The sequence below is a fragment of the Morone saxatilis genome, unplaced genomic scaffold, assembly GCF_004916995.1.
Source record: "Morone saxatilis isolate NCDOM2014 unplaced genomic scaffold, NCSU_SB_2.0 Contig19, whole genome shotgun sequence".
In the NCBI taxonomy this organism is placed as follows: domain Eukaryota; kingdom Metazoa; phylum Chordata; class Actinopteri; family Moronidae; genus Morone; species Morone saxatilis.
The window spans coordinates 14,703,451-14,717,431 of NW_023339751.1; the positions used below are offsets into that span (position 1 = coordinate 14,703,451).

A 13,981-nucleotide genomic window follows, 5' to 3' on the forward strand; every position below is an offset into this window, starting at 1 on the left:
AACAAATAAAAATGATGACTCACAAAAGTACTTACGTTTTAGCGCTACGGGAAAATTCTGCTATTGAACAGGAAAACAAACCTGCTCTAGTACGCTCAAGTCTAGACATGGATGTGTGTAACACTGTCAAAGCATTCCTGAATAAAAAGCATCCATGATTAGTAAACCCATTGTGTGTAAATAAACTTGAAAATAAATTAAAAACAACACACTTGTGATTTGTGACACAAAAAATGATAATTTCTGTCAAAAAGATTTTTGTTTTTTATTGACTTAAAATATGAGTATGATTGGCATACTTGTAATGTAACAAAATGTTTGTGTTTACCATTTTGGTAGTTTACATTCCCAATATTTAAGTACAAAAATCTCATATTTTGATGAAGAATGTGTTATGTCACTGGAGCACGTTATGTTGAAAGCAGACAAAATATCCACTGATGACAGGCATGGGATATTTTTTAACATTTCTTTTGCATACAGCACATAAGTCATACTATTATGTATGCCCACTGCATCCAACACAATCAAATCTACTCATTCTTCAGGATGCCAGTTGTAAAAATACAGTTTATCATTTACCTTCAATACATTTTGCACAATATTCAAGATTTTGGTGCAGCAACAATGTAAAAACCAACCACTTAAGAATAATATAATGTGCATTACAAATAAAAAATAAAATAAATTCTTGCCTTGGTTGATCTTTATGCTGACATATGTTGGTATGTGGTGTTCACCCACTTTTTGTAAAGAAAAACCTGATGTAACGTAGACAAGGACAGCTATTAATTCTATTTACAAATCAATTGCTGTATGTCTTATCAATAATTTTAATGAAGAAAATCTTCACACATAAATAATGTAAAATTAAACAAAAAAATTCTGTCTGTTATGACAGAAAGTTAAAATATTGTAGCTTCAAAAATTGTGGCAATTTGTAGTCTTCATATTGGCAGTTTTGTTTTGTATGTATTTAGTCTATTCTACTCTTGACCTCACTGAAAATGACGATTCAATCATTTTTTTTTTAGATTTAAATAAAGGCTGAATGAATGAATGAGATTTTAATACTGCACTGTAGAACCTGGTCTGACAGTGACACAGCCTGGACAACAGTACTTCCTCAAGCCACTAGAGGCTGCCATTGCTCTACTATATCAAAGTGGCCTTTTACAAAGAGCTAGAGATAGTGTAAAATCAAAACACATATCTTTATAAATGGACATCTTTGTGTTTGCAATCAATCATTTTTTATCAAGTCAGAAATATCCAAATGTACACAAACAGAATATCATCATTGTATAATCATTACTCTTGACAGAGAACTGCAAGTACATAAAACACAACCAGTGTACTTATTGTCTCCACCATAAAAACCACAACAATCACATTGAACACAACAGCAGTTCACTGACTGTGGTGCCACAGAGAATATTTACAACTCAGTTCATCAGAAGAATCATTTTCAGACTGGCTCAAAATCTCAGGAATATCTAGAAAACCAAAGATGAATATCACAAAAATAACAGATCTCTGTTGACTGAAAGTAAGGACACAATTTAATAACTTTTTATATTCCATCAGACACAGAAAAGCTATATCCATGTAGAAAGGAAATGTACAGACGTTCTGATAAAAACATGCCAGTCAAGACGATGGCAGGTCAAATCAGTACAATGCAGAAGCCTGTGAACATAAAATAGTTTTTGTCTTGGCTTTCAGTGATGTATTACAGATACATAGTTTTGTTTGAAATGCAAAACCACTCTGCACATTACAGATCTAGCTAGCCACAGAGAAAAATTATAAGAAATGTGAATCCCCAACCCTATGACAAAGATGTCCTTTCCCCTTGTGACAATTGCACTTCAATAATTCACCTGCAATGCATTTTAAAGCCCTTTTCTAATATTTTCCACTCTGTTCATGTTCTCTCAGCTGTACTAGCGTAAAATGGTAAACAGTTCTTCAAGGACAGAGGGAAAGCTTTCATCTCTGGACTTCACCGAATACAACCCTTTACGCATACATAGAGCTTTGCTAAATGGATGCACCAACACAAACACATACCTCAAGACCACCACATAGGATTGCTGTGCTTGACATATCAGCAGAGAAACACATCTCTAAGCAAAGAAACTCCACAGAAACAACTACATGGATGCTTCTTCCTTTTTCCTTGTCCTATATTAAATCGTTTGATTCCCTGTTATTGACCATACAAACTTCCTGTCCTTTACGTGGACTCCCTGGGAATCCTCCTGTGGAAGACCACTGACTGCCTTTGCTGGAACTGCTGCTTCCTCCTTTTTTTCTGGTCCCAGCGGCACAGCAGTATCATCTTAAACGTTGTACGGAAAGTCTTGTTACACAAGGCGTAGCACATGGGGTTGACTGTGCTGTTGACATAGCATAGCCAGTACCCTACTGCCCACAGGGTCTCCGGGATGCAACCCTTACAGAAGGCATTGATCAACACCATGATGTTGTAAGGTGTCCATGTGATGATGAAAGCAAAGAGGATGGCACTGAGAGTTTGAGCTGCCTTCTTCTCCTTCACTAAGGACATGCGCTTCCTCTTGGTAATCTGAGTCCGAGCTCGGGCTGCAAAACGTTTAGCCAGAGCTGCGTCTTTGAAGGACATTGGGACAGTGGGGGATTTAGTGGTGGTGCTGGTGGTAGTAGTGTCGGTGGCAGTGGTAGTAGCTGTTGGGGGATCATCCGGTGAGCCTTGGTTAGAGGTAGCCTGGATACTAGGCATTGATTGAATCTTGCGTGAGCAGAAGCGTTGGTGGTAGCTATTTTCTGAACTATTTGTTCCATCAGGAGTGGTGGTGGCAGTAGTGTTGGTGGTGAGTGTTGAAAGGCTGTCTTGGCTATACTCTGCTCCCCTGAGCGGATCCTCCTCTGAGGCTGCATCCAGATCCTCACATGAGGTGAGTTGGGAGTTGACAGCAGCCTTTATCCCAGGCAGGCTGAGAACAATGGAGAAAATAGCATGACTCTGGGAAATCATCTCTCGGCCCCCACAGTCCTCATCTTCTGAAGACCCAGAGTGGTCCAACGAGGCTGCAGCATCATTGTTGTTCCAGCTGTCGCTGCTGCTCTGGTCTGGATCACCCTCCCCCTGCCGGATACTACCTGGTCTCCAAGAACGAACCCCAGGCCAGCAGTGGAAGCGGCCAACCAACTCCCGACATCTGCTCTTTCTCCGGGACAACCTGGTCAGCTCGTAGCTGCTGCAACTTCTAGAACTTCCTGTCTGATGGACAAAACGGGCTCTCTCGCCCCCACCATTCCCACTTTTTCCTCCGTTCCCACCACGACCCCCCGACCCCTGCAACCCAGCTAACTCTTTCGAACGATTCTGGGTCTCCCTGTAAATGCGCCAGTAGAGAACACTCATTATCGTCACAGGCAGGTAGAAAGCTGCCATTGCTGTACAGAAGGTAATGGTGGGCTCTGAGAGGAACTGAATGTAGCATTGAGTTGAGGGTACTGTCCTCTCACCCTCAAAATACTGCCATAGGAGGATGGCTGGGGCCCACAGAACAAGAGAAACAAACCAGGCAAGGCCGATCATGATCCCAGCTCGCTTCGTGGTCCGTTTGGCCCGGTATGTCAAAGGCCTGGTGATTGAAAAGTAGCGGTCAAAGCTGATGACCAGTAAGTTCATAACTGATGCATTACTGGCCACATAGTCTATAGCCAGCCACAGGTCGCATGCCCAGTTCCCCATGGCCCAGTAGCCCATCACAAGATAAGCTGTGTAGAGGTTCATGGAGATGACCCCTATGATGAGGTCAGCAACAGCCAAGCTCAGCAGGAAGTAGTTATTGACCGTCTTCAGCTGGCGATTAACTTTGAAGGATACCACTACCAAGATGTTGCCGATGACGGTGATCAGTGACAGCATGCCTGTCAGCAAGACAATGAGAACAACCTGCCACACAGGGTGGCCACCCAAGGGATCAAGGGTTGCAGTTCCATTCCCATTTTGGGACTCCGAGGTGAGGTTTAAGAGTTTGCTGGTGGAAGAGGAATTATCATCCAGGGTATTCACATGAAAAGCCGCCCAGGGGGCTCCTCCAGCTCCTCCTTGGTGGAGAGCATTGGATTGTGGGTAGGCTCCAGCTGCTGGGGTGGAGGTGTTGGCAGTCAGGAAGAGACCAGGGTCTGTGCTGTTTGAGCTCATTGTTATGTACTGGCATATTCTACAGAGAGAGACAGAAAGACAAAAGGTATGAAGAAACAGAGAGAGGGAGGGAAACGGGACTTGGCACAAAAGGAGAAGTAGAAAAGGGGAGGGGGATAGAGTGACAAAGGTGAAATGGAGAAAGGACACATGAGTAGTTGACATTCCTTTTCATATCCAGTAGGTGAGGCTATAAACCTATTTTACCAAGCTGTGTGTCTGAAAAGGTGTTTTGGTCTAATTTGTCTATCTTGTTAAACAATCACTCACAATTTCATTTGTAGACAATCTGGATGCACACTGTAAATGCATTGCAAGCCATATATTAAATTACAACTTGACATCTTAATCAACAAGGCTAGACAGCCAACACTTTTAATGAGAGGGAATGACTGCAATCTACTACTGTTTATTATGACACCCAGCAAATTGTAGGGACATTTCATTTACACAGAGGTAAGTGTTGGGATTGCACCTTACATAACATTAGGGCAGGGGTGGGTTTCTCCTGTCAGATCAGGTGTGGTGGTAGCCCGCTTGTGATCTTTATTCAAAATTTAGCTCTGGTGTCTGGTAGCAGCTCCGGTGTCAGCCTGTCTGCCAGTGTGTCATTCAAACACAGAAAGAAATCATATTCAAGTGATATGTTTTGTAGTTATACCGCTTTTCTAAAATATCAACATGACAGAAAACAGCAGGTACCTGTCCATACCAAGTCAAATAGTGAAATAAGTTACTGACGATGTTGCTGACTCCTGCTAGGCAATAACATTATATAGACATCATCCTAGGCATGGGCATGCAGAAAGCATGAAGCATGGAGGTCACAGAGGAAACAAATTTAATTGACGAAGCTCTCTTGGGAGGTTTTCTGGCATTTCTTCCTGTCTGAATACAGTTTTTGGTGTCGATTTGATGATGCAAATTCCCAGTGCCAGTTAATTTGTCACCAGATTTGATCTAGTGTTCCAGCCCTCCAAGAAAATTAAGGTTGAAGACCAATTTTGGGCAGAGAGAGCTACACAGAGACAAAACCTAATGGTAAAACAGAGATAAAATAGCACTGGAAGAGCTAATAGCAGCATGATCCTGGAGAGTATGAGAGTTTTGTTTGATTGGGGATCACTTTGTCTTTGTTGTAGAAGATCCTCCTGTTTTTGTCAAAGCAGTTCTTGATAATTGGATAATAAGATAAGGGACTGCCATTTTGTAAAGCAGCATGTCCTATCCAATCCAAGTTTTGCTGCGCAATAATTTGTAATTACTGTGGTGTTTTGCATTTAGATGTGTGCATGTGAATGCATGCAAAAGTGTTTTTGTATGCACAGCTTCACCACACAGTTTTGTACAAAGCTTTAGTTTTATAAAACTGACAAATCTGACTGGATTTTCTTTGGAATTTGTGATTATTATCTAAATTATGTGAACATGGTATATCTTAGCTAATTACCTTCACATACCACAAATAAAAAATATGTGTTTGTTAGAGTGCACTACTACTAAAATGGGTTTAGGATGATGCACTTAAATATGTATTAGTTAACTGCTTAGTAACACTTTCAAATATGTCAGCAAATGCATTTTGTCATTTGACAACTGCAGCATTCAATACCCTAATTTAGATTAATTTTAAATCAACTGTGGGTCATTGCACAAAGTGCAGAACACAGACTTGTGCTTTAATTTTATTGTGTTTTATTGTGAAAGCCATGAACGTAGCGTTCTTCCGCTGATGTTTATGACAACGGTTCATTTTAAACCTGACACCATACTGAGCCAGCCTGGGTGAAGAGAACAAACAACGACCTCCTACCATTGGGGACAAGTAAGAACATTTAACACCTCCTCTAACCCACCCAAATACCTAAACCATTTACACAAATATACTGTGCTGACAAACACATGTAAGCATGACTATCGCAGCCACATATAAAACCACACTTGCAGACACACTATTTTCTCCCACAGGCAAAGGTATTTGAAGCTGAGTGCTGCACCTGTGCCTTGACAGAATCTCAGACCTCCCACAGAGCTGTTAAAGAACCCCAGTAGCCAACAGCCACTGACAGCCGTTTGTGACACTGAGCACACACTGCTCCTACTATTATCAGGAGGCTCCCTGCTATCCCCACTGCGGACACGTATAACTGCATTCATGCACATACAGGGAGAGTATGCTCTCACATTTTACACACATACTGTTTATGTTACATGAGCATGCACAGTAACTACATATACATCTTCTACATACTATCTGCATGGAAACATATGGCCCATGCATACACACACATATGGAAAAAACTTTACACTTAGGTTGTACCTATAAATTGTATTGAAGTGCAGTAAGTGAGTAACAAAACCAGATGTAGATGTATACAAAAGACAAATTAAATGACTCCAAATTGAGTATAAAACAACAATGCCTGTGAGAACAAATGTAAAGAACTGCAACATTTATGATAGACAGCAAACTTAAAAACATCTTAAGAAAAACAAAGTCTACTTTTAACTTTTCACAAAGCAAATTCTACTGAGCATGTGACAGCAATGTGTTGCTAATGAGTGTTAAACATCTTTTAATTGGCTTACGAGGGCAAAATGTGCCCGTGTGAAGATACGGGCTTTAAGAGTAGGGAAATCAGTCTTTAATCTGCTACCTTGACTTGCTGTAAACAGGGAGGATGGAAAAATGAAATTAGAAAAACAAATAATGACATTTTAAAAAAGGAATATCAGACAAACAACAGCATAGTGAAGCTTAGTGTCCTGTCTTGGGAATAAAGTCATAGAAGGCTTGCAGAATATGGGAGGAAAGACCGGATCCTATGGGAAAAGGCCAAATGTCAGACTCCCTGTCTCTTTGAGGATAACATGATAATTCAGTGTAGGCACAGGTGAAGAAGTATCTTAGAAGGATTTTACAGTGTACAGCAAACTGTAAATGCAAAATATTGCAGTTATACTGAAAATTAGGCTTGATGCTCTAGTCTTGTATCGTGTCAAATTTACAGTATATATGGTGTATATGTCTAATGTATGTGTATTGTTTATTTGTGTTTGCTACATTTTCCTTGCTGTTTCCTCAGATTGCAACAGTTAACTACCATAGATTTATATCTGTAGTCCCATGGGAGCAGAAACTGTCTGCACAACAGAGGGATAGTGTTTTTTGTACTGTTTGTTTTCTCCTAAAATTAAACTGATCATGCCTGCATGTAGCAGATGACAGCATCCTTTTCCAACATGGGTGGGCTTGCTACACCTTTGACAACCAGCTGCTATTACAGTGAAGCCATTATAGTGTCTCTCTCTCTCTTTCTCTCTCTCTCTCTCTCCAAGCCCACGTTAAGCCCTATATCTTAAGTTTGACTCCTAAGCACGTAGGTGGGATGAATTCAGGTACACAGAGAGATCGATACTCGTTTACTGTGTTGCAACACAACGTGTTCCCTGACATTTTGAGGCATTTGTCCTAGCAGGGTTGGACAGCACAATCCAAGTTGGCTCCGAGGATCCATCTAAATGATTGGGTTTCTATTTTCAGCTACTAATTTAGCAGAGCAGTGATACGGGCAAATGATGTCCAGCAAGGATGAGTCATGTTGTCAAGTAATTTTTAATAAAGGTTAAAGCTGCTATCATTTGAACCTTGGTCACTTCCGCTTGAGTGCCACAACATACATTCAGTTACAAAGGGATGCCGTTCTACAAATTTTTTAAAGCATATTTCTACTATTATTTACATAGTCTTAATCAACAGTTTTTGTGTTTTAAAAGAGAATATTGTCAACTTTTTGGTTTCCCATTACTAATGTAGCACCTGATGTAATGTGCATTTCTGTGCAAAGTGTAAAAATACATCTGGAGGCAGTCAGGGTTTTAGCAGGTAGTAATAACATTATTGTTAATGAATACATTTTAAACAAAAAACACTCTATAGGCTACCGGATAGGCTGAGAAAATCAAATCAACAATTGGAGAGCTAGATAGGACTAACAAAACCAGAGATGTCAGGCTTTGTCAGGCAATTCCAAGAGAACAACTACACACTGAATGCATACATATTTAGTTGACCGAGCAGATGCAAGCAATAGCTTTGTGATTACCATCATTGGCAGGGCAGTGCTGCATTGTCAAACAGTATGCAGATTACTGCCTTTTCGCACTAGGACAGACAGCAAGTGTGGGAGAGACTCAGGACTTAAAACTGTGATCACTGTCCATTTAAAATCAGCTACGCCTTCCATTTGGTCTAATTAAGATGTGTTAATTAAAAAACAATCTACTAGTCCCAGACTATCTCAGTAAAGCCTCTGCTATCCTTCAAAGCTGAATGTTGTGGTGTTGCACAATAAGGGATAATACTCAGAGATATACCATGCCTAATCCAGGTCATACTGAATGACAAAATTTGGTGAGGGTACTTGTTTCAGGGTGAAACGTGATCTGGAAAATAGTGCCACAACACTGACTGCTCTATGGAGTTATCGATTTCCGTCTATTGAGTGAGACGCCTTGCTGATAAGCAAAACCTGGAGTAGACCAACCCTGACCCAGAAGTTTTATCTTACATTTGCAAATACTACACCGACAGATGACGTAAGCTACCACTGCAGTGGCATTTCCTAGAAATAGAAACACAGTCCTCTCTAGTATGATACAAACACTGCTGCGGAGGGCAGACCATATAAAGGGTCTACATATATAATCTATAATCTACTTGATATTAACTATCTTTAAATTAGTAAAAGGAGTTGATACCACAACAGCTAATAACTTGGGAGGTATAAAACTAATATGACCCTAAAGATCTGGTAAAGTAAAGATCAGATCTTACATAATAATAATAATAGTAATAATAATAATAATAATAATAAACTAAGAATGACACCCATACCTGTTAACTATATTGACCAATTTCAGGATTCCTAGTGGTAGAGAGACAACATGTGGTGGGAGTATGTAGCTATATATTAATAGATGTTTCTTTAGAGATATTCGAGACTTTGGGATTAGTTCACTTCTGTTTAGATATGCTGCAATTCAGCACAGTTAAGAATGAGCACTTCAAGAAGCTTATTAAAGTTCCTAACCCGTGTGCAAGCTCCCTGTTAGAAAGCTTCTTTTTTCATCATACACTCCAGCTGTACACAAAGCACAGGAAGATAGTAGGGAAGCAACTACAGTCTGTTGCTCTTTCCCTACCACCTCTGACATGTGGTCCAGCAGAACATCAGTGCTAATCTTTTGTAGATCTTCAAGCATCTAATTTTTCCCAGGACCATACAGTGGAACCAGAAGAAGTAATGCGTAAATCTATGTTGTTCTAATTTAGCATGTAACCTTGATACCATTAGTTTTGGTGATTTCAAAACCTTAATATAAGTAGTGTTAATGGACACTGATAAATCTTTTTTTCTGTTTTGTTATAGAATTGTACCTACATAAAATAGATAGATATAATAGATATGTATGTAAAATATAAATGTAATTTTAAACTATAGTGATCCATTTCATTTTTCCCCAACAATTTCATCAGAGAGAACGTTAACTATGTAATTAAAGTCGTGCTGGCCTTGTGCTTCATGAAAGAAAAAGGGACTTTGTAGTTGCACAGGATAAGCTAAATCTATCACAAGCTGGTGATGATGGGGCTGCTGCCAGAAGATTGTGGCAAGGGTTGTGAAACAGCACAAGGCCATCTGTCAGGTACTCACTGCTAACAAGAACAAGCATTTAGTGCCTACTTGGCAGGAACTGGACTTGCTGGAGTCCATGAACGATGCTCCAAGTTGACTCTTAAAGTTCACAGATTTTCAGTCAGGCAAATCTTAAGTGAGTGTGTTATTATGTCAAGCCTTTACAGCACCCCCCTTACAAACAAAGGCAGTGAAACCTGCAGATGATGACAAAGCTCACAAAGAATGTTCACCATCATGGTTTGTCTCAGTGATTAATATGACAAAGATGACTTAGTGGACAAGTCATGGCTGTTAGAGCAATGCTTCAAGATACAAAGGTAATAAGATTGATGCCATCACAATGAAGGTGGTGTCTGATGGTGGAGGGCGACTGCGATCCATGAACTTCAAAAGCAGTTTGAGGAGAAGTTGTGGAGGAGGAGGTAACGCCAGCTGCTGCAGCTCTACCTGCACAGATGCTTGTTAGAGGCTCTTCAGATTACGTTACTTCTTTAAGTGCTTTTAATTGGTGCATCTCTGCCACTAGTTCGTCCTAAGGAATTCAGTGCAGAAAGAAACATTGTGACCTGTCAGAGCTCTAAAACCGCTGCCATGTAAGCAACTTTGCTGAGAAAACTATTCTGTTTTAAATAACATGTTTTGAGTGAAGTTGCTTAACGTCATAATCCTGAAGATTTTCATTAAATCAAAACCCAATCAATATCCATTTAAAGTATTCACTTTCAGAAACTACCACACTGTAGTCTTCAGCCTGGATTCAAATTGCGTGACATGCAATAGGGTTTTGCAGGAAACAACGCATGTAGGTAATTCAGAGCTACTGATATCAGACTCCTGCTTACTGTTCACTCAGAGCTCTAGTGAGTTACTGCTAAAGCGACCCCGTGCCTTGTATTTTTTAAAAGAACACATCCCCTTTGCACTTTGTTTTGTTTTGGTTTTTGTTATTTTATAAATGTAAATGTCGCCCATATACTGAATCTCCGTATACTCCCTTTCACCGTATCACCTGAAACAAAGTGGCTTTTCATTTGTCACTGGAGAGTAAGTTATGGACTATATCAAAAAAGGGTCACCATCAAATTTAACAAAATCTTTCTGAAGGAAAGAAACAGCATGGATGGGCAACTCTATCTTTTTCTGCTTGTTTTGTATTTTTTTCTTTGTTTTGTGTAACAGGCTGTCTAGGGAACAGAAACAGAAAACTAAACCCTAACTTCTTCTGAGTTAATTGACAAAAGCCTGTGAAACATCACCCTGTCTCCTTGATTATGCATCATATATCAAATAATACTGCAAAAATTATGGAGAAATAATGTTGGTCTTAACCCATTTGCTTTGTTCCCAACACTAACAGGGCATTTAGACTGGGGAACATCTCCATCTGTCAACATCGTGCTTGAATTTCAGACATTTTGATCCTTACAGCTGTCTCTAAACTGTACCCGTTCAAATTTGGGTTTTGGTGTAAATACAGTCCATGTGGTATTAATATTAAGTATTTGCGTTATTAACCAAGAACGTGTCAGACACCTTACAATTACTGTGTGCCTTTTCCTAGGAGCCAAGAGTCAGATAAGGACACGTTCAACTTCACATATGTCTCTGTAATTTATGGGCGGCATCTGAAAGGCCCATATTTTACACAGTAGGTAAAACTGACAAGAAATGTCCCTCTCAAAAGCAGCCAACCATTCATCCCTTATCCCAAACAGTGTGTGAGAGGTTTTCTGCAAGTAGCAAACATTAGAGGATGTGCTGAGGAGATAAGGAAAATTAAAAAGCCAGAAAAAAATTGGTGAGTTTATTGCACTGGATGACCCTCTGCATGGTGAAAAATATTTAGGGTGAATGTGCCAGATTTGTCTGGGAGGCAAATCAGGACACCAACTCATTGAATAGCTGGCTGGCCAGTGTGCCTGATGTCACATGTGGGTGTTATTTTGCGTATGTGTAAATTTTGTGAGGAACTGTGCAGTATGAAATTGGTGATAAAAATGTTCATATAATAATAATTGAGTGTATGCTACAATGTAGTTTGCTTAGGCTTTTTGTTAATATTAATCATGAAGTTAAAATGTTTGCAATAACACTCACATGTATCCAAATATCCTGTAATGTAGAGTCATGTAAATTCTACTGAAACAACTACAGTGAGTGATAGAAACAGACTGATAATAGGAACTAAAGGGACACATTTTGCAGCAGACAAACATATCCATCCCTCAGTTGGCTGTTGTTACCCTGTGTAGCTAGTAATTTGCATAAAACTGAACACAATTTCCTTCTGTCAGCAAGTGACTGCACAGGCCATCACAATGGTCTCTCACTTCTGGTCTCCCAGCACTCAGGAATGAATGAAAACTAATCACTTTGTTTGTTTTTGCTGTTGATGTAAGCACATGGTTAGACTAATTTAATTCTATTGCTTCAGCAATTAAGAGGTAATCACAGTTTTCTAATGCTAGTTGTTCTCAAATGAATTAGAGGTTGTGGAGGTCAAAGAAGGTTCTTAAGTTTGATACACCCAGACAATGTAGTGATCATAAAATAATGATTTTATTTGCACCGCAACAGCTTGGTAGAGACTGCTGGTATTTATGAACCCAGATCTCTGTCTCTGTCTCTCTCTCTAAGTCAACTGTCAATAATTACAGGCATTTATATATGTCTATATTTTTTAGTATCCTCAGGGGAGCATGGGTATCTATACACAATTTCATGGCAATCCATCTTATAGTGAGATTTCAGTCTGGATCAAAGTGGTGGACTGACCAACAGAACCACACTACAAGTGTAATGTAAAGCAAATTCTATAACAAAGAGCACATGTGAAGCCAGGTGTAAGAGTAGATCAAGTCCTAGTTGAACAAAGCACTGTTGAGTCTGCTGAGTCACTGTTATTTATTTATTTGTTATATATCTGTTAGAGGTCCCTAGGTCGAGACTTAAACAGTGGGGCGATCGTTCTTTTGCCGTCGCTGCTCCCAGACTGTGGAACAAACTGCCCCCTGACATTCGCACCACTACTGATCAGCCTTTTAAATCGAGCTTAAGACCCTACTTTTTTAGAATTAGCTTCAAATTCTGACTAAGGCCTTTTAAAGTACCTGCAGCGCTGCCAGCACTACAGCACTCTTTAATTGTATCTTGCTATTTTGTATTGTATGTGTTATGTATTGTTTTATGGTTTTGTTGTAAAGTACCTTTCGGCTATAGTAAAGGGCTATTTGAAACTTGATTTAAACCCTCAACATACACTTTTTTCATATTTAAGTAGTTGTAAGGTTGTTAAAATCAACTTATTCCATACTGTCTGAGAGTATTATCTGTTTTTTTACTGCACCACCATCAAATGGAAATATTCTAGATATCTTGTGCACAATTCTCCCCAAATTCAGTCAAATCTTTCTAAACTTTAGAATCTCCCTCACATCTCAACTGTCTTGTTAATGCAAACTTGTACAGCAGATTTTAATTTGGAAATTATACTTTCATTGTGGAAATAACATATCAGACACACATTATTGTTCCAAGCAGACTATTTGTATATAATAAGCTCACCTGGTAGAGCATTGTATCTAGGCTGAGTCCTTGCCACAGCAGCCTGGGTTTGAGTCCAGCCCTGGCCTTTGCTGCATGTCATCCCCTCTCTCTCTCTCACCTGACTTTCCTGTCCCTCTCTACTATCATGATTAAATAAAGCGGAAATGCTAAAAAAACAAAAAATAAACAACACTCATTAGTCTAATGAAAGTGGTTGACATAAACTAAAAACTGCACTGATTGACCTAATGAGGGCGCTCTGATTAAATGTCACAGTGTTAACGCAAATGTGATCTCGGGCTGCTGCTTCGATTTTGTCGAAACCAGGAGTGATGGTATATTTTGGCACACAGCTCTGACGTTTCAGACATTCCACTGATTGGCATAGCAGGGGGTGCCTTAATTAAAGGTTAAAATTGAAAAAGGCCAGAAATGCTACGCCACTGGACCGATTTGGAGAAACTTAAAATGATGATGTATCTTGATTGGTCCACATCGTGCCTGCATCATCTGGGGGAAATTAACATCTATAAAC

General features: G+C 39.6%; 1 protein-coding gene across 1 annotated transcript in view; it reads right to left on the reverse strand.

Moving 5' to 3' along the window:
* Positions 1 to 219: 219 nt before the first annotated feature.
* The window catches only part of chrm3a (cholinergic receptor, muscarinic 3a), a gene marked incomplete in the record, with an annotated part of 83,213 nt that continues 69,451 nt past the window's right edge, over positions 220 to 13,981 (reverse strand). The window contains 1 exon segment of the mRNA XM_035662966.1: positions 220 to 4,217. Within this exon segment, the coding sequence (XP_035518859.1) occupies positions 2,240 to 4,198 (1,959 nt within the window).